At 35.3% G+C, this 21,019-nt stretch overlaps 1 protein-coding gene and 1 long non-coding RNA gene across 2 annotated transcripts; one reads left to right on the plus strand and one right to left on the minus strand.

Moving 5' to 3' along the window:
• Positions 1-1,523: 1,523 nt before the first annotated feature.
• LOC135845699 (bestrophin-4-like) lies at positions 1,524-20,445 on the plus strand. The gene is made up of 10 exons (XM_065364475.1): positions 1,524-2,229; positions 17,455-17,589; positions 17,807-17,973; positions 18,065-18,222; positions 18,302-18,379; positions 18,477-18,629; positions 18,721-18,801; positions 18,874-19,025; positions 19,097-19,213; positions 19,300-20,445. The coding sequence occupies exons 1-10, from the start codon at positions 2,051-2,053 to the stop codon at positions 19,991-19,993; spliced, it is 1,914 nt and encodes a 637-aa protein (XP_065220547.1). The 5' UTR covers positions 1,524-2,050; the 3' UTR covers positions 19,994-20,445.
• On the minus strand, positions 12,793-18,359 carry LOC135845702 (uncharacterized). The gene is made up of 3 exons (XR_010558809.1): positions 18,246-18,359; positions 17,092-17,185; positions 12,793-13,527 (listed from the first exon to the last, which is right to left on the minus strand). It is a non-coding gene; the product is annotated as an uncharacterized LOC135845702 (long non-coding RNA).
• Positions 20,446-21,019: the final 574 nt, after the last annotated feature.

Here is a 21,019-nt window from a genome sequence, read left to right on the forward strand (position 1 = left end):
TATCCTCCCTTATGTTTTTGGGGTCGCAGAATACGAATTTGACAATATTTTTTGTAGGGGTGGGGGGTGAGGAGGTGAGGGGAGCGAAAAATTCAAAATTTGACTATAATGATGTGTGATATGTCGAAATGTATGTTTTTGAGGGTGTAGATCACGAATCTGACAATATTTTTTTCGTAGGGGGTCAATGGTGGGGGCTGAGGGGGTGAAAATGTTTGAAAATTCAAAATTTGACTATAATGATGTGTGATATGTCGAAATGTATGTTTTCGAGGTTGTAGATCACGAATTTGACAATATTTTTTTCGTAGGGGTGAATGGTGGGGGATGAAGGGGGTGAAAAATTCAAATTTTGACCATAATGATGTGTGATATATCGAATTGTATGTTTTTGAGGATGTAGATCACGAATTTGACAATATTTTTTTTGTAGGGGTGAATGGTGGGGGATGAAGGGGGTAAAAACGGTGAAAAATTCAAAATTTGACCATAATTACGTGTGATATGTCAAAATGTACTTTTTCGAGGGTGTAGAAGGGGTGAAGGGTGGAGGATGAAGAATTTTCTATTGGGAAGCCGTCAAAGTCCCTGGAAGAAAAAATTTGTCACATTTTAACAAAATTCACCAAGATTTTTCACTATAATCGACTGTGGAGGTCGCGGGGGCACTTTAGGGCAAAAATGGCAATTAACATCTTGAAATACACTATCTTAAGTATTACCAGCCACTGGAATTTCCCGTGCATCTACGTGCAAAAATTTTTTCTATTCCTATTTATGCAGCAGAGTAGGCAAAAAACGGAGTTTCAACGTAAATTATACCTCTATAATTACTTACTTTATAACAACTAAAATCGAGTAAATTGATGAAAATTACTCACTTTTAGTTGAATTATTCATATTCGGTACATTTTGACATATCACACATCATTATAGTCAAATTTTGAATTTTTCACCGTTTTCACCCCCTTCAGCCCCCACCATTGACCCCTATGAAAAAAATATTGTCAGATTCGTGATCTACACCCTCAAAAACATACAATCACACATCATTATAGTCAAATTTTGGTCAAAAGTATAGTGAAATGAGTCAAAATTCAGATGAATACTTCAGATCTTCGATTTGACTCAATATCACTCAGAAATACGTTCAAAAATTTCAAATCCCCCTCCCCCTCAAAAAATCCAAGCAAGTAAGCAGGAACTTTCAATTTTTTCACACATTTAGTCTTCTGAATGAAATCTCCACCTCACATCTTCACAGCCCAAAACTATACAAAACACAAAGTCATACAATTTCTACTCCATCCTAATAGCAATAAGACGTTTCCAAATAATCGAAATTTCATCCTCTTTTGTCAATATAGCATCTTGAATAATAATCTATGTATCTTAACGAACATTAAAGTTAAACGGAACACACAGCATAAATACGATCCAAGGTCGACCATTTATATACGTGTAAATCCAAGTCGTGCAAAATTAAATACCGTCTTAGGCACTGCCTAGCGCTAAATTTCATTTCGCGCTTGCATTTCGCATTCGAGAAGTCAGTCAGCTACCTACCACTGGTACATAGCTATGGTGTTGATTCGATACAAATTCATCGTAAGATAGGTAGTTTGTGATTCACACAAGTTCGGAAAATATTAATAGTGTAATTCCTACCTCTGCATATACATAATAATGTGTAAATTACAAACGTCTCGTAATACTAACGTATGGCTCGCTTTCCATACGACGACCTGACATCCAGTTACAATTGTATCGTCGCTTAGGTTAGGTTAGGTTCGATTCGACTCGACCGGGTAATCATGTTCGTAGTTCTTCGACATCGCGGTGGTAATCGGTGTTTATTCGCGGGTTCGTACGATCGCAGAGATGGTGTCAATAGTGGATAATATACCTAATATTTTTGTACATTGTATATGTCTAATCGGCGCCATATAGTTACGTGTATGTGGGTGTATGTGTCATAAAATTAGTATGATATTTAGATAACCGAATAAGATAATCAGAGTGATCATTGTGGACGACCCCCTCAGCCAAGATGACCGTCAGTTACCAGTATAAAGTGGCATCGTCTACGAGTGGCGGATTCACCAGGCTTTTATTCATGTGGAGAGGCAGTCTTTACAAATTGATATATCGCGAGCTGTTGATATTCTTGTTGGCTTTTGACATATTGAGCGTCCTGTATCGTAATTTGTTTTCAATCGAGCAAAAGAAGTAAGTACCAAGGATGTTCAAAGCTTTCACTTTATATAGGTACCTATTGAATTAGCTCACATGGTGTTTAGAATCGATTAGTAGGTATTTCCATAATGAATCATTTTTAAAGAGCCTTATTTCTTGCCACACTTCAGGACTTTATCTTCTCTCATTAGCAGTACCTACTCTCAACCTATCCATCCAACCCTTTAGCCCTTAAATAGGTAGGCAATTATTGGGCAATATTATCACATCAGTAACAGTGTCTAGGTAAGAGCAATAACGCCTAGATTCGTTCAATCGCATCGAACATATGGTTTAATGGGTGACGAAACCAACTGAATAAATACACATTGCCACAATACTATATAAAGTGTATGAAATAATGCAGTGCAAAAGTCGCACAATGTATCGTATAGTATAATAAACGACTATCGAGCCGATAATTTCAAATTTGTGTCCTTATAATATGCATGTGCTCATTTACCAAATTTTGCTGTCCATGGTGTTTTATTGGTCGAGGGGAAGGACGAATTTAATAGGCAATATGTGTCCTATTTTCAAAAGTAAATCGACGAGATTCTCATTAGTTATTTGATGATAGGGAGAAAACAGACGATATATACGATTTTCTGGGAGGGGAGGAGGAGTAGAGTTGGTTTCATGTTACAAAAATCAAAATAAAATGTGCAATCACTGAAAAAAAACATCCCATTTTGCTGCTTAGAAAATTGAAAAAACACTGTTTTTTTACGTCTCGAAATAAGCGATTTGTCCTTCTTTCGCTCGCAGGTCTGTTTGCTTTTCATTTCCAAAATTGAAACAAATTCTAAAATTTTGGAGCCAAAAAAATGAACAAATTTTTAAAAAACACAATATCATTTTTCACCTCTTGAAATACGAGTTTTTGAACGCTTTTGCCCTCGCTTTCAAGCGTCCAAACCTGAGAACATCAGGAAAAGGAAGAATCTGAAGGAGAGGGGATAAAATTTTGAACGCCTCATTCGGTGCAATCGTCAGAGGGCTCCCAGCCGACCTAGTAGGCGCCTGAAACATGATCATACAATGGGGTCCTGAAAATTAGAGCCAGCACATTTGTATTCATTCAGAGTCGGAATTCAGAGAAGAGGGGGAAGAAGAAGCTAAAAAAGGGAAGCAGAGGATCAGACCGAGTCTACTCAAGGTATAAAGAGGAAAAATTTCAACGTTTTCTGAAAATTGTTAACATAACAGACAAGTCTACATTTAGACCTTCCAGGGAGAAGGCAGCAAACTTGGTCAAAAGGGATCAGGAAAGGACGTAATCGAGATACTTAATGTAAGATTCTTCGAGAAGATTTCATCAATATTTGTAAAATTGATATTGGATTTTATTTTTTCGGGGTGGGGGGGGGGGTGTATGAATCTATTGCAGAAAGAGCCCAAAAGCAGGTTGAAAAAGTCGAAGAAATATTGCAAATCAAAAAGTTTCAAACTATGTTGTTTTTGATGTTTTTTGTACCTACACGTATTTCTGAAGCTGATTAAAAAATCAAAAATAGTCTTCTAAACTGAAGCGAACTTCAACGAAAATGTTCCCAAAATTATCTGTTTTCTATTAAGTTTTTGTCGTCAGCATAAATGTTTTTTGCCAAGATATGAGTTTTTGGTAGTCTTCTTTTACAACAAAATTTAAAAGTAAGTATTCTAATTGGTAGACAGAAGGAACAACTCCTAGGGCACACTTCAGATGAGTATGCAAAATTTCAGCACCTAAATAAATCCTTTAAGGGAAGTGCAACGATCACATATAGAGATCAAAAATCTTAAAAAAGGGTGCAGAAATCCACTTTTTTTTATGGCTGGAGGGATTGAAAAGTTGAAACGACCAAAGGACACATTCAACTTCCAAGACAGCCTCTAAATGTACACGTACACACCAAATTTCAGTCTCCTAAGCCAATTTTTGAGGAGTTTCAATGATCACACAAAATTAAAAAGTGTTTAAAAAAAACGCGAAAATCTACTTTTTTCAATTGAAAAGGGACACGGAGGAATTAAAAAGTGAAAACTCTACTCAATCAATGGGGAGGGTGGGGGGGGGGTAACTTTCATAAACAAAATTGAAAATTGTTTTAAAAGGTGAAATAATTCACTTTTATGTACATACATATCTTGAAAAGGGTGGGAGGGATTGAAAAGTCGGAACCCTAAAATTTGGAGGGATCTCAATAATGACACAAAATAGAAAATCATCAAGCAAGGTGCAAAACCTCACTTTTTAGACGCTGAAAAAGAGCTGAAAAGTCAAAATCTCTGCTCAGCTTCTCAAGTAAATGTGGAGAAGCCCTCACGATAACTTTTTTGAGAATTTTTAGAATGACCATAGATAGCGTTGGCATCGCTGGCACTGGATGATTTTCTTTGATCTGCCACGTTCCTCAATCTGAACTTTTGCATGAAAAACATAACGGATATCAAAGACTTTCTTTCCAATTTCATTATTTTCTACGAGCATTGAACAGACTGGAATTGAAAGATTCCTTTTATACAGTCTAGAGATTTTGATAACAGGCAGGTCTTTCCGAAGTTCAGTTAAGAGTTCATGAATTGTCCTTGATAACAACAGAGATTCTTTCTTTGCGATATTTAGGTAAAAGGTAAGTAAGTATGTGTGGTATTTTGTTTTGTTGTTGTCGTAAATCTTTGTGAGATTTCTAAAGTCATCGACGTCAGTGAGAAGAACTTTTAGTGATTTCCCAAGAATTTTGGTGTTGTATGGCTTTTTAACCACTTTGTTGATTTCTTGATTTCTTTAACAACAGAGAGGTAGTTGCTATATTTGTATAGAACGATTGGCGGAATTTTAGACAACTTAAAATCAAAATACAGCAAACAAGACCCAAAAATCCATTTTTTAAAAATTTTTACAATCAAAAAAGGGCAGGGAGGGATTGAAAAATCGAAATCGTCTAAAATACACATGCCAAATTTCAGCCTCCTACGTTGATTTGGAGTGACTCAAACACCCCGAGAAAATCAAAAGGAAAATTTTTTGAAGATGAGAACATCTGATTTTGTAAAACTGAAAAAGGGTGGGAAGGAATTTGGAAAAGTAAAATCTTCCAAAAAAAACATCTAGGATATCTTCTCAATGTACCTACATATTTATATTCCAAACTTCAGCAATGCATTTTAGGTCGATTTAGAGGACCGAAGAAGGATGAAAAGATTTTTCAGGTCAAAAACTAAGTGAAAGACCCTAATCTCTCATTTTTTTCCCTTCCAAATTTCTCTTGGGCACTGATTTTTAGGTATAAATGTTTTATGCAATAATTTTTAAATTTTTTAAAGATATTTTCTCCTTTTATCTCCTTCTCTCCACTTGAAAATTTGGACATACTAATTTTGGATTAAGATCATTCTCACTCAAACTCCTCTAATCTACCGCCCTTCCCCCCTCAACCAAGCCTAAGTAACAAATTTGGTAGAATTTCGTCAAAGTGCTTCCGACTTAAAGATGTTCCCATCATTCGAGAAATGGAATATCAGACACGTGTAAAACCAAAATCAATGAAAATGGAGTTCTGGGACCCCCATTAAATAAGTATTTTTTGAGTTCTTTCTTCCTCAATCCTAGAACTAAACTGCTTTATCAATTCATTCGGACGTTATCGATTTTTAATTCGTAGTGCTTCTTCTTTTCTCCTGTGCAGTACCTATAGTTTTTCTTGCATTGGCATTAGCTTGAAAAATTCTGAATATTCAAGTATTTTATTTGTTTGTTTTTTTTATTTATTTATTAATTTATTTATTTATTTGAAATTATACTCACTTCAACCTCTATCTGTATTTCTGTTTCAAGTATTTCAAAACTGTTCTAAATGGCCCCCTCCTACTGCTTCTTAAACCCTATACAGTGAAATATACGAATACATCCGCATTTTCCAAGTACCTAATTTAATTATCTTTGGAACCCAGTATTATTCATTTTAAAGGAAAAAATTCCTCTAGACCACTTTATTTCAGTATAGATACAAATTCGAACACGTAGAAAATTTTGGAAAAAACTTCCAACCTGCAGCAACCAATTTCATTTTTTACGCAGTTTTCCTCAGTGCGTGGGTAGGTATTTAATTTGCGAGTAGATAATTATTTGAAAAATCGTCACATGTCGACAAAACAATCGCCATATGTCGATTAGTTTGGATTTTCAAATTTTCAAACACTTCGAGGCTTCGACGATGACAAAAGAATTTTAAATTGTGTTATAAAAAAGCAACAAAAAAGAAAACTAGGTTTAAAAGTCTTCCGATGAAAAACACATACGAAATACGATGAGAAAGAAGATCAGAAAAAAAGACGGAATTCGGAGCCAAATAATTTTTTCTACGGAAAAAAAATCATTAAAAAAAATTTAACGTATAGGAAAATTTAAATCGTTGTTACATAAGTACCAGTATGAATGAAACTATAAAATTATCATGGAAAACACATTAATGTAAATAGGCAAGTCAATTTTTAATTATTTGAACCACAAAACGTCAAATCTTTGATGAGTACCGATCTATTTATTATAGGTCTAGCTCATCAATGTGAGAATTTTGTTTAATATACACTGAACGAGATTCAGGCTCAGGCAGACAGAGAAAAAGAACGAGTGGCATTGAGCTCTCTTCCCTTCCTCTTTCTGTAGGTACTCGCTATATTATACGTTTGGGAACAAGTTTCGTAACGAATTCTGAGTCATTTTCAGATTTCAGAGAAAATTCTACACGACATCTTACTTTGTATACCCAGGTACTTACCTTACCTAACTAATAGTTCGTGATGAATTCATTAATAATTTAGATGAGGAAAAACTGCGGCAATTTCAAGGAAATTTTACACGCCTAGTTAAGTTTTTGTTAATGCGAACAATGATGACAATGATTGATTTTTTTTGTTGACAAATTTTAATATGTATTTCCTCATTGTTATTGTTATTGTTGTTTTTCTATGTAAAAATATAGCCTCTAGGTGTAGAATTCGGAGAAATGTACGATAATATCTCAGAAGATTTTCATCGCTTTCGAACAATATACCTTATTGAAAATAGGGTGTTCCAAACCTCCTGCTCCTAAATTTCATTTTCTGCCACCCCAAAGTACCTAATTCGAAAATTCCTGAAAATAAAGAAAAAATTTTTTTTTCAATTTTTGAAGTAGGTACAGGTACTCAATCTGAAAATTCACCATTCTACCTAAATTCCAGGTAGATTCTTGAGACACTTCGAGCTGTCTGATTTTGGAACTGATTTTGAATTTCAAAGTAATAAACAAAATAACTCACCGAAAATGATCACACAGAGAAGTCGCCCACCTACGAGTAGACGTTGAGTATTTTTTTAAATCCAATATTCATCCACCAAATACGAATTTCACAATTTTCAATGAATTACTCGTATTTTGGCTTCCTTTTCTTGTTCAAAAGATTAGCTGTAAATGGTGTAGGTAAATTTAGATTTTATAAGTCAATATTTCAATTTACAGTCAGTTTTTTTCTCAGAAAAAAGTCACAATAAAATATGTAAGTGGGCACATTTTATTAGGTAGACACATTTTTGTTAAAAAAAAATCAAAACAAAAAAAATCACGTGCCTATAGAATTATATATAGAATTAAAAAGTAACAATTTTGTAAAAAAAAATTGGAAAATTTTACTAAAAAAAAAAACAATTTTACAAGTAGCTGGAATTTGAGTTTCAAAGGTTTTAGAACTTAGAACATGTTTTCTCCAAAGATGCCATTCTTATATAAAATATGTAACTCATAATATGTGATGTTTTTAGGCTCCAAAGGGGAGGAGGGGGAAAGGATTTTTTTATACTTCTCCTGTGAAAACTTGCTATAGAAACATGAACAAAATACTCGTATCTCTTCACAATTCAATCATTTCTCAGAAGCTTAAATTTGCATTATTTTTAAAATTGTTATATTTTCCTTCCACCCACGCCCCAAAAAAAAAGATTAGAGAGACTATTTTTCACCTTCATTCTCTTCTCAGAATCTCGAATACATCTTTTTTGGTACACAAAATCACCAAAAACGAAAACAAGGAAAATTGAAAATTTGTTTTGTATGATTCACCAGCTACAAGAAAAAAACTCATCTCGATTTCATCTTCATTCAAATTCGTAAATTTTCATTGCAAATTTTGACAAAGATTCGCAGAAAAATTTGAAGACATTTTTTTCCTGAAGAATGTTACGTGTAAGTCAAGATGAATCAGAAGTAGACTCAGTCTATGGAATTTACTCTAATGGAAGGAGGGCAAAGAGAGTCATTTGCTGCGAGATTCAATTTCTTAACTGCTTCAAGGTAAACAATCAAGTATGAAATATACAAAATGTTGAACTGTAAAAATCCCTCAAAAAAGTTTAGCTTAAATTATTTTGAAATAAAACAGAAAATATCTTAATTCAGTAGGTACTTACCTAATTTTTTCTCAAGTTTATTTTTTATGGCGGGGGGAGGGGTAAGATGGGGGGGGTAGTGAAATAACTTATGTTCTGATCCTCCATGTAGGGATGGGTTAAGAATATCAATATGGTATATGGTACCCTCTAATACCTGTTGTAAAAGGCAACCAAGAGGACCAGGCAAGCACTGAGGCCTAGATAGCAGCCCTATAACGGTTATATATCTGGCATGGCTGGTAACCAAGTCAGATGAAAATCAACCTTACTCAAAATACGCAAACAACAGGAAACAGATGGAACTATGGGATCCCAGGCGGAGGTGAACCCCTGGTTAAAACAAAAACGCACTCAAAAGAAAGAAAATACAAATTTGGAAACTGGAATGTAAGAGGATATGCAGCAAAGGAAGCAGAAATAAACAAAATCCTAAGCAGCAGAAATATAGACTTTGCCGCAGGGCTGGACCCAAGAACACGTTAGCGGCCCACCAAGATATCCCATTTTAGTGGCCCTAATTTTGGGGTCCTCCCTTAATTGGACAAATTTTTTTCTCACATTTTTCAAAGTGCAGGACACTGAGCATAAAAATTCATTCAGAAATTTTTTAAGCGGCCCAGTTTTTACCTCATTGGCCCAATAATATGTCATGGCCCACCAAGATTTCTTCGGTAACTTGGTAGTTGGTGGGCGAGCCTGGGCCTGCTTTGCCTTTGCCATGATGTCTGAAACAAATAAGAAAGGAAGTGGAACAATCAAATCTGGAAATTACATTGTTATCTACAGCGGAGTTGACAAGAAAACCAGAGCTGCAGACATCCAATGTTGTGGAGCAGAACGAACTGGAATGCTAAACCGCTTACTTTTGGGAGAATTTTTGTGGAGCAGAACAGAACCTTGAGCAACTTACAAAAAATTTACTGGACCAAAACTGGAACCAAACCGGAATAAAAATATGGGGTTTTAACACTCTGACCTGACAACATTTTTTGACCTTTAATGAATGTTTTACAAGATTGTAGTGTGAACACCTGAACAGCACGTGTTTTTGCTGAAATTTTACCTCAATAAACTAGAAAATATTATACCTAACAAGACATGGTAAATGACATGAAAATGAAATAAACCAATTTCAGCAATTTCAGCTAATCAAAATTCAAATCCAGAACAGTCAAAACACCAAGTAAAACCTTCCAAATTTCATTGGGTGTTTTTAGTGCTTCTTTTATGTGAGATAGACTTTAAATTTTATTAAAACACTCTGAATTCAACCATTTTTTCAAAATTTTGGGAATTTCAACTTCAATTTTTGCTCTAGACACAAAAATTCTGATGTACTTTGAATGCAACCTCCTCAAAAACAAAAAAAGAAAAATTGGAGTGGAATGGAATGCTAAACTGGAACGGAACAATATTTTCAAACGCAGCGGAACACTATAGGAAACTGGAACAGAATTATTTTTCATGCTGGAGCAGAACCCTGAACCTGGAACAAAATTCATTCCGCTCTGCAACACTGGGAATTGTGTTACACATACATAATAAACACTGCAAATATCGACTCATATAACATATGGTATGAAAGAATTGTATCAGCAAGGATGAGATTGAAAAAAGACTTTCTTACAATAATTGGAGTATATGCACAAGAAGAGGGAAAAGAGTATAGACACTGGACCTGCGTATAAGACAACCAATTGGCAGCCATCTTGGCAAAATATCCTGTGTAACGCCAGTTTATCCCTCTGGGTGATCTTGGTAGCGCTGTACTTCAATTTTGCAGGCAACAGGGAGAAGGGAGGGTTGTGTAGTCCGGAAGGAACTCATACCTAGCGGACTACACAACCCTCCCTTCTCCCTGTTGCCTGCAAAATTGAAGTACAGCGCTACCAAGATCACCCAGCGGGATAAATTTGCGTTACACAAGTTTTCTTTACAGTTTCCGTTCCCCTCGGTCTGCAGTTGGTTGTCTTATACCGCAGGTCCAGTGTCTATAGAAAAGAGGAACAAAGCGAATAGTTCTACAATCAACTACAGAGGGCAGTACATCATACCAGGAAGAAGTAAATGTTGGTGGAAAATTGCAAAGATCCTGAGAGTCACAGGACTAATAAATAGGACCCTGAGAAGCAGGAAGATGCAAAAAGGATTAAGGAACAAGACTGAAGGTGTAACAACACCCTCCCAATACCAATGATGCATGATTCAGTTATAAAAAAAAATATACATACAAAATAGTTGGAAACGTTCAATGAATTAAAAATGAAAACAAAAGAAATCGGTTTATTTAACAACCCCCCCCCCCCAAACAACTGGGGTTCAAAAGTGAGCTCTCATTCAGATGTGTTTTTCGGATTTTTACTCCCTCTCTAATTCCAAAATATTTTTTCAGGATACAAGAGCAACATTTTTCTTGAAATTGTAATTGATTCATCAAAAGGAACATTTTCATAGATTTTCATTTTGTGCACCAAAGCCGAGTTTTTTTTGACATTGTAAATAATAAATTGAAGAAAAAGGGAATTTAGTGAATTTTCAACCAAAAAGTAAGGATATTTTTCAGCACTTTAGCACTTTTCAGATTTTTGCATCACTTTGTTGGAATGTAAAACTTTTTCATTAATTTATTTGCAGAACTTGAAGGACTGGTTAAAAACTAAAACTAAAATATTGAAGAAATTCAAACTAAAACTGAAATGAGCAAAACTGAAACTGAAAACTAAAAAAAAGTGAAACTGATTTTTTGGTAGGTAGGTACCTACTTCATTTTTTCCAATAAATTTCCAAATGAAGAAACTGAAACTAAAAACTATTGAAACTGAAATGCAAACGTTTTGCCATCACTGCTGTGATACAATTTCATCAATTCTGTCACCAGATCAATTTCAGAAATATTCGGCGGGGAGGGGGGATGAAGGTATTCATCCATTTAGGCATTAACACCGAAAAACTCCTATTCCAATCATCGCCTTCCATTCCTGTCTTTTTCCTCGCAAATCTCTGGTTCTGGTTCAAATCCTTGAAACAAACCTACGGAACCCACAGCAGCCAGCCATCGTATAGCAGTATCTTCAGCTAAAAAACACACGAGCGTAGGTAATGAGGTGGAAAATAGTGCAGACCTTTGACCATGTAACATATACCTGGCATACTCGTTCACCAATTAACACCATTTCGATTTAATATCTCGAGGAAAATCGTCCATCGATAGCACGAATTTTTCATAGACCACGCTTGATCAAGTCTATTATCTCGTACGATTAACCTTCCACATTATGGTACAGTCAACGGTAGGGTGCTCAAGAGACGAAACCATGCGATCAAAGAGGAGAAGAGAAGAGAAGGGAGGTAAAAATACGAGAAAAACATCACACGTGTCTAATGTTTGGTGTGATTATCGGTTTGATGAAGCATGAGAATGAAAATTTCGAAACTCTGCACTTCACACGTAGGTACATTACCAGTCAGGTATTAAAAAGCTGTAAAAAAATAATCGTCGATTCCAAAAGAACAGGTATAGGTAGGACTGGTAGGTCTAGGTATTCTATGCAGGTACCTATTTAAAACCGAATCGAAGTAATTATCCAATAGGTATAGGTATTTTTTTACACAAGCAACCGAACTATTGGGTGAAAAAAAATAATTGTTGTTTTATCAAGTGACATGTCGATGTCGCAGCTTTCACGCGCAGATTTTTTTCCAATATGTAAATTTCGATCTACATCGGCTCGTGTTGCGGCAACAGTATAAGTAAGGGCGTGAGGGGGCAAGAGGCAATGATGAGGGAGAATCTGTAGCTCTCTGTAGGTATCTGTTTGGTACGCGAGTATTTCAATAAATATTACACCAGATCGCAGGTACCTATAGGTACACATATATGAGGTGGAATCGGCGCGAGTGTGAACAAGCAAACGCATTAATCACGCTTAATTAGTATGAATATGAGCCATAATGAACTAACGCGAAAAGGAAACATAACCGAGCTTGAATTGGTTAGTTTGTATGGGAAAAAATAAATAAATTTTTGTCGTGTTAACAATTAATACATTATGCGCATTTAAATCATTGTTTTAGGTTACCCCCTTGATCTGGCTACGATGGCTATGGCTTTGGTTACACACTTGAAGTGAATTTTTCGCTTTTTTTTTTATACGCGACCGCGACCGATTACCATTAGAATAGTACTTATAGATGTGTATACGTATCTTTGAATAGGTTTTTTGCTTTTTTTTTTATGCATGAGCTTTATCGAGACTATTTTATTAACGCTTGGATGCCTGCGCCCGGGCCGCCGGTGCATATCTCGCGGGTCATTTAAGAAATGGTGTCGAATTCGTCGTGATTAATGGCATATTAGAGCACACTTCGACTGGTCGTATATGAATATTGAATAAAAAAGCTCAACTTGGTGCGGACGATGTCGATGTCGCGATCGAGTGTCCTTGATGGAAAGCTCGAGATAAATTTAGAACAATTCGTAGGTAGTACGATTGAGCTGAATACGTCCATCAAAGGGTTCGGCGTCAATGAGGTCGAGATAGGTGAAGAAAATTTCCATTTAGAGCTTCCTTTGGTTGATTTTATTCAATAAGAAAATACGCGAGCGATTGAATACACTTCGTAGGAGTTTCATTGATTTTTAATGCCATATTTGTTCTCAAATATGCAACTTTTCTGACACTGCATCGAATAAGTTGCTCAACTTTGCCTGATGAAAAGTGAAGGTCTTCTTGGTGTACAAGTTTCTGGCACGTCTTCAGCAGCTTTTCTTGATGGCCATGCTGCATGCTGAAACACTCCATTTCTTATTTTAATTCATCCAGGGCACAATGAATCACTTCATGGACATTTTATTAGCTTCCTAGGTCAATTTGGAGGTGCTACAGAAGTAAAAGAAAATCGAAAATCTTTAAAAACGCTCCAACATTATTTTTTTTGAAATTGGGAAGGGATAGGGGAGGGATTGAAAAATCGAAACCTCAAAAGGCACATTCAGGGTACCTTTCGAATAAAAAAGTCAAATTTCTATCTCTTAGGTCAATTTGGGGGGGGGGTCCAGAAAAGGGGAGGGCGCTGAAGAAGATATTTCAAGGCCAAAGAATATGGAACTCTCAATATTCTCATTTCCTAATTGGTATGAATGGCTGATTTTTTTAAAAATAAAGTGATAAATTTTCAATTCACTTTCGATAGATTCCTATTTTGATTTTTTTTCAACGACACCCCCCCCCCCTTCCCTCACTAACCAGAACTTTTTTTGAATTGGGTAAGATGAAACTGTAGTGAGGGCAAACCTCAGAAAATCTCACTTTCACCAAAAAAATATCTGCAAAATTCCAGCTGCTCAATGTAACTTTTTAATAATTTTTTTCCCCTTCAAAATCAACCTAAAAATTTTAATTTTGCGATTTCCAAAGATTTCAAGGACTTTGAAATCTGTCGTTGGAAAACTGGAATTTGAACTGTACATGACATTGTGATGCTTCACCATTCAAATAACTATCTCAACTTCAAGAATTAGGGTTAAAAAGGGACAAATAAATAGGCAAATATAGGTCAACATCCAAATTTATTGATTTTAGAATTTTAATTTTATGTCAGGTGTGAGAAGAGAGGACATGATCGAATGTATGTACCAACTTTATTTTAAAAAAATAAAAATCCAAATTTCACATAAATATCATAAAAATTAGCACCCTTGAGCACTCAGATTCTGATTAAGGAAGGCTCGCATCAGAAAAATAACAAGAAATTTGAAATCAGAGCCTCTAAAAACCTAACAAAGCATAGGTCACACGAATTTTTCAATTTTTATGAAATTTGAGAGCTCACAGTGGGTCTTGGGAGACTCGTATTAAAACAATGAGTTGAAATTTGAAATCAGCACCATGAAAAACATAACAAACGATATGTCACACGACTTTCGAAAATTTTCAAAATTTGACCAAAAATAAGGGGGGGGGGGTGATCTCAAATTTTGAAAAAATTACAAATTTCGTGTGACCTATCGTTTGTTAGGTTTTCGGAGGCGCTGATTTCGAATTTCAACTCACTTTTTCAATCCAAGCCTCGAAAGACTCATAATAAGTCTAAAAGCACCTCTAAAAAACTCAATAGACCACAAGTGTCACAGATTTTTCAATTTTTTTAGAATTTGAGGGGCTTATTGTGTTTTCTAAAAGGGCTACATCGAAAAAACGAATTGAAATACGAAATCTGCGCTATCGAAAACATAATAAACGACATGTCACATGATTTTTTTTCTTTTTTTTTCGAAATTTGACCAAAATTGACGGGGGGAGGAGGTCCCAGATTTAAAAAAATTAAAACTGTCACGTGACTTTTGAAATTTTTGAAAAATTTGACTAAAAATTAAAAGGGGAGGAGGTGATTTTGAATTTTGAAAAAAAAATTGAAAATTTCGTGTGACCTATCGTTTGTTAGGTTTTTAGAGGTGCTGATTTCGAATTCCAACTCACTTTTTTAATTCGAGCTTCCAAAGACTCATAATAAGTCTGAAAGCACCTCTAAAGAACTCAATAGACCATAAGTGTCACAGATTTTTCAATTTTTTAGAATTTGAGTGTGGTATCTAAGAGGGATTTATCGAAAAAACGAATTGAAATTCGAAATCAGCGCTATCGAAAACATAACAAACGATATGTCACATGATTTTTTGATTTTTTTTTCGAAATTCAACCAAAATTAAAGGGGGGAGGAGGTGATCTCAAATTTTGAAAAATTGAAAATTTCGTGTGACCTATCGTTTGTTAGGTTTTCAGAGGTGCTGATTTCGAATTCCTGCTCACTTTTTCAATTCGAGCTTTCAAAGAATCATAATAAGTCTAAAAGCACCTCTAAACAACTCAATAGACCATCAGTCTCACAGATTTTTCAATTTTTTCAGAATATGAGAGGCTTATTGTGGTTTTTAGGAAGGCAATAGCGAAAAAATAAATTGAAATTCGAAACCAGCGCTATCGAAAACATTTCTAACAAACAATATGTCACATGATTTTTTTTTCCAAAATTTGACCAAAATGAGGGTGGGGAGGAAAGGTCGCAGATTTTGACAAAATTAAAACTGTCACGTGACTTTTGAAATTTTTCAAAATTTGGCCAAAATTGAGGGTGGGTGAGGAAAGGTCCCAGGTTTTGACAGAATTAAAACTGTCACGTGACTTTTGAAATTTTTCAAAATTTTACCAAAAATTAAAAGGGGTAGAGCTGAGATGATCTCAAATTTTGAAAAAAATTGAAAATTTCGTGTGACCTTTCGTTTGTTAGGTTTTAAAAGGTGCTGATTTCGAATTCCTACTCACATTTTTAATCCGAGCTTCCAAAGACTCATAATAGTCTAAAAGCACCTCTAAAAAACTCAACAGACCATAAACGTGCCATAGATTTTTCAATTTTTTTAGAATTTGACGGGCTTATTGTGTTTTCTAGAAGGGCTATATCGAAAAAACAAATTGAAATTCGAAACCAGAGCTATTGAAAACATAACAAACGACGTGTCACATAATTTTTCAATTTTTTTCAAAATTTGATCAAAATTGAGAGGGGGGAAGTCCAGAATTTCGAAAAAATTAAAACATTCGAGTGACCTATGGTTTTCATGGGCTTCAGATGCGCTGATTTCGAATTTCAACTCAGTTTTTGGATAGAAGTATCCTAAAGCTCCACAATAAGTTCCAAAATTACTTACATATTTTTTTCAGATAATAGAAAATTTTGTAGACGTCGTGATTTAGATGCAGACATTATGAAGAGGAGGGGATCAAATCAAAAATCGAATGCTAAATTTGAAATCAGCAACATTAATAACCTGGTAGACCATTACTCGTAGATTATATAAATTTTTCGATTTTTATGAAATTTGGGTGATGATTGATGATGGTGAGTTCTAGAGTGATTGAATCCAGAAAAATTCTTATGACCTGCATACAATTTCTTATTTTTAAAGGTGCTGATTGCGAATTTAAATGTATTTTTTTGATACGAGAATCCCAAGCCTTACAACCAAAGTCTTGAAAATTGAAAAAAAAATTCAACAGTTGGTGAGAGTCGTGATTTTTTGAGATGAAATCAAAAAATTGATTCGAAATCGGAAATAACCAGTTTCAAACTCACCAAAAATCATGAATTTGAGATTTGAGACCAGCCATATTTAAAATATAACAAAAAATAGGTATGTCACGTGATTTTTCGTTTCAAAATTTGAGCGAATTCGGCGGTGTCCGGGGGGGGGGGTGTCTTGAATTTTGAGAAAATTGAAAAATTCGAGTGACCTATGGTTTTCTGCATTTTCAGGGATGCTAATTCCGAATTTGAACTTAATTTTCTAATACAAGCATCTCAAGTTCAACAATTAGTCACAAAACTTTTAAAAAAATGAAAAATTCGCGAGGGTCGTGATTTTCTACAATAAAATTATTGCTTACGTTTGCTTCAATACACTGGCCAATTATCTCCACAATTAACTTATCCACTGGTCAATTAATTCCACAGTCATCACATTTACACGATGATTTGATTCTGTAAACAAACCGAAACACACACAGCTAAGTCAAATAATAGAAGAAGGCTATAAAACTAAGTACTTCAGTATACCTAATTCAAGTTCTCGTAGTATTAGATACGATTAGGTACATTAAAAGCGTCAATTTTTTTCACACAATACCTAACTAAATCCATCGTTTATAAAACTCCTCACTTTGGACGGAAACTATGATTAAATGATTCCTAAACCTCGTACAAATTAACTCGTGCAATAATACTCGTCATTTTTTTCTATTATTTTACAGATTTTTCGAACGATTGGTAAAATACTGTGATACATTCATAAGTCTGATCCCGCTCACGTTTATATTAGGATTCTACGTATCGTACGTGGCTAACAGATGGTGGCAACAATACGAAGCCATTCCATGGCCCGATCGGTAGGTATCGGCGATATGCATTGAAAATTCCGATTTTTACAGTCTCTCTGAGTTAATTCTTATACGAGTACGACGAATATACCTTGGCAATAATTTGGCTAATTCGTTATACCTGTACACTTTACTTAATTACCCATCTTGGAATAATAATTTTTCTTCTTATAATCATGACAATGTTGTATACTAAACGAGGCTGCTGCTGTTGTTGTTATTGCAGAACTATGCACGCTCTAGCTTTATACGTTCCCGGATCGGATGAGCACGAGAGGATAGTCCGACGAACATTAATGAGGTACCTAAACTTGACATTGGTTTTAATATTACGCTCGATAAGCTCAGCGGTTAAGAGAAGATTCCCAACGGTAGATCATTTAACAGAAGTAGGTGTGTAGACGACGATTACCTATACCTACTTATACCGAGTTTTTAAAAATATTTAACTCGTACCTGACTAATTATTACGCGAATTATGCAGGATTTATGACCGAATCGGAGAAAGAGATGTTTTTATCTGTATCTACTCAAGAGTTTAATACGTATTGGATACCTTGCGCTTGGTTTATACATCTTTTACGAGATTATAAAGACGCGCATCCGGATATGGACGAGACAGGGTTGAAATTGATTATGGAAGTGAGTGAAGAAATTCGACTTACAAAAAAATTCGCTCATTCGATTGATTTGAATCGTTGGATGGTTTTTTTTGTTGCAGGAATTTAACAGTTTTCGAGCTAAATGTGGATTGCTTTGGAGCTACGACTGGATCAGTATACCTTTAGTTTATACCCAGGTAACTAAAAATACAAAAAAAAACAACAAAAAAATATAGACTCGATTGATTTTATGGTAACTTTATGTAACTTGTATTCTTTTTACCAATTTTATAGGTAGTCACTTTAGCCACGTATTCATTTTTTATTGCAGCCGTGGTAGGTAGGCAATACGTTGAGCATTCCAATCAACCTATGCAGATGGAAATTGACACTTATCTTCCTATATTCACCGTACTTCAGTTCCTCTTTTACATGGGTCTGCTCAAGGTAAGAGAAAAATACAATCAAAATGGTAGGGATAGCCACACGAACAGAGATTGATCAACTCACGTTGTTGAATTATTGATGCTTTGTGTAGGTAGCAGAACAACTGATCAATCCTTTTGGAGACGATGACGAAGATTTCGAGTTGAATTGGTTGATTGATCGACACATAAAGGTACTATAATTCTTCCATTTCTCCGTTCTGAGGTTCTGACGAGTTTATTGATCTGAGCATTATGTTCTTTAGGTATCGTATTTAGGTGTGGATACGCTGATGTTGCATAATCCGCCATTGCAAAAAGATAAATACTTCGACGACGATCACTACGTCTTGCCATACACTGCAGCATCTATAATGCATAAGAAGAGAACATACAGAGGATCAGTTGCCAACATGCAGTAAGTTAATGTGTAGGAATAAGAAAACATTCCAAGAATTTGCAGATTCTAACTTCTCATTCACTCCACAGAGTCCCCGAAGAACAACAAAACCTCTACTTGCCCGAAATAATCGAAGAAGAAGGTAACGAAGAATCCTACGTTACGAAATTCACATCAACCAACGACGAAGACCGAGATTACTGGCGGTAGATCAACTTGCTCATTGTACCTTTTCCCAACTCCATCTATCACTGTATGATTTTAAATCTCTTATTATTTTGTTTTTGTGTAGTCAGAATGTTGACAGTGGTAAACAACACCGCGACAAACCATCTCAGCACAACGACACCGAAGAGGAAACAATCGTGAATAACATTCGATTCAAACGCATCAGTCCATCGATCAGCCGGAGCAATACGCTGAAACGAAACAACTCCGGAAGTAACCTAAGCGCCAACTCGGGCCGAGACGATAACGCCGAACCATCGAGACGCAATCGACTAACCAAACATAATTCCTTACTGTATCATTCCGGTAGAAGGCCTTCTTCGGTGAAACGTTTCAACGAGAAGGATGCGTTCCGTAGGAAAAGTGTAGCAGCTTCTGCTAGAGATAGTACATTGAACAGGACATCTTCTAAATGGTCCTTGCACAGAGATAGTGCTATTGACGCTCAATGGAAGGGTATCAGGTGGAAACCGTTCAAGAAGGATGATATATATACGATAAATTCGGCAGAATCGTCGCCAAACAGAGATTCGTTGCATAGATCCGGTCAAATAGCTAGTTTTCCGGATGATTACGCCTCCTACGTGAATCAAATGTTCAGCGCATCTGTTGAAGAATTATCGCCAGCTAATTTAATGTCTTCTAATAACAAGAAGGGTAAAAGAGCTAATACCGAATCCATCGAGTGTGATAATAAAAATAACAAAACTGCGAGGAAATCATCGCTGAATATATCACTGCAGGATTCTTTGGTTTGATGAACGCAGCTTGAAATTTGATGAATGGAAGATAGGCTGGACTGGACTGTTGTCATTCTTCTTGTGACACACGTGAATGTGCTAATTCAGCATTAAACGTCCCATCATTATGTATCTTCAGTACCTATCGTGAGAAAATGTCGTTTTGAATATCAAACGAATTATTAAACCGTCCTTTTTTCTCTCATATAATTATATGTCCACACTGCGGTGTTCAAAAACAATTCTTACTTTTGGTTTTATTTTAAAAAACGATTGTTTTTTTTGTATTTTTTACGTTGGTATGCCACACATTAAGTAGATATTTTACGATGAAAACGAAAGTGTTGAAGAGGAGTCATTATTAATCGATCTATATTTTTAAGCATGAATTTATTTTATAGATGTACCTATGTAATAATAAAACCCAAGCTGTTGTTTTTAAAATTCCTAATTAAAAAATATGTGGATTATTTTAGGTTATTATTTCAACAAAAATAATGATTGCTGTAAAGTCTTACTTCAGTAAGTCAGTTGTCTGAATCATCCATCTCTTCCATTGAGCTTTTCAATGCAACTTGTGTACAATTTTCAGAAATGCTCGAATCAACGGGTTCACTGCAATCTGCTGCGATCAACTCAGATTCTTTTGCGTCCGCTTGGTCGAGATTTCGAGAATCTAATCTTACGTTTTGGAAAAAATTCTTCTCTGCAATCTGCATAGGAAAACCCAAGTTCTGCAATACTGCAGATCCGAACAAAAACATGTAATTCTTCTTGGTCAAAATCTTCAATTGAAGCCTGAAGGACATGAGTGATCACTTGATCAGGATAAGGTGAATCTATACTAAAATTATTGTAAATTAAAAATTAAAAATATCCAAGTTGAAAAAAATATTGATAGAATCTAATCCTCTGTATTTTCCATTTACCTGTCAAGTCCAGTCCAAATTCCATTTGAGGGTATAAATGATGATGATTGAAGATTTCACTCCGATGGAAATGAAATATGATCAATTTTCAATGAAATCTGCTCTGCTGGAAAGT

This window comes from Planococcus citri, chromosome 4 (assembly GCF_950023065.1).
Source record: "Planococcus citri chromosome 4, ihPlaCitr1.1, whole genome shotgun sequence".
NCBI classification, from domain to species: domain Eukaryota; kingdom Metazoa; phylum Arthropoda; class Insecta; order Hemiptera; family Pseudococcidae; genus Planococcus; species Planococcus citri.

What these genes read in the sequence shown, in the direction of transcription:
- LOC135845699 (XM_065364475.1), top strand. Translation starts at nt 2,051, where the DNA reads ATGACCGTCAGTTACCAGTATAAAGTGGCATCGTCTACGAGTGGCGGA. An exon ending in AGATCATTTAACAGAAGTAG is followed by an intron (nt 17,974 to 18,064) that starts GTGTGTAGACGA and finishes CGAATTATGCAG; the next exon opens with GATTTATGACCGAATCGGAG. An exon ending in TTTACATGGGTCTGCTCAAG is followed by an intron (nt 18,630 to 18,720) that starts GTAAGAGAAAAA and finishes TGCTTTGTGTAG; the next exon opens with GTAGCAGAACAACTGATCAA.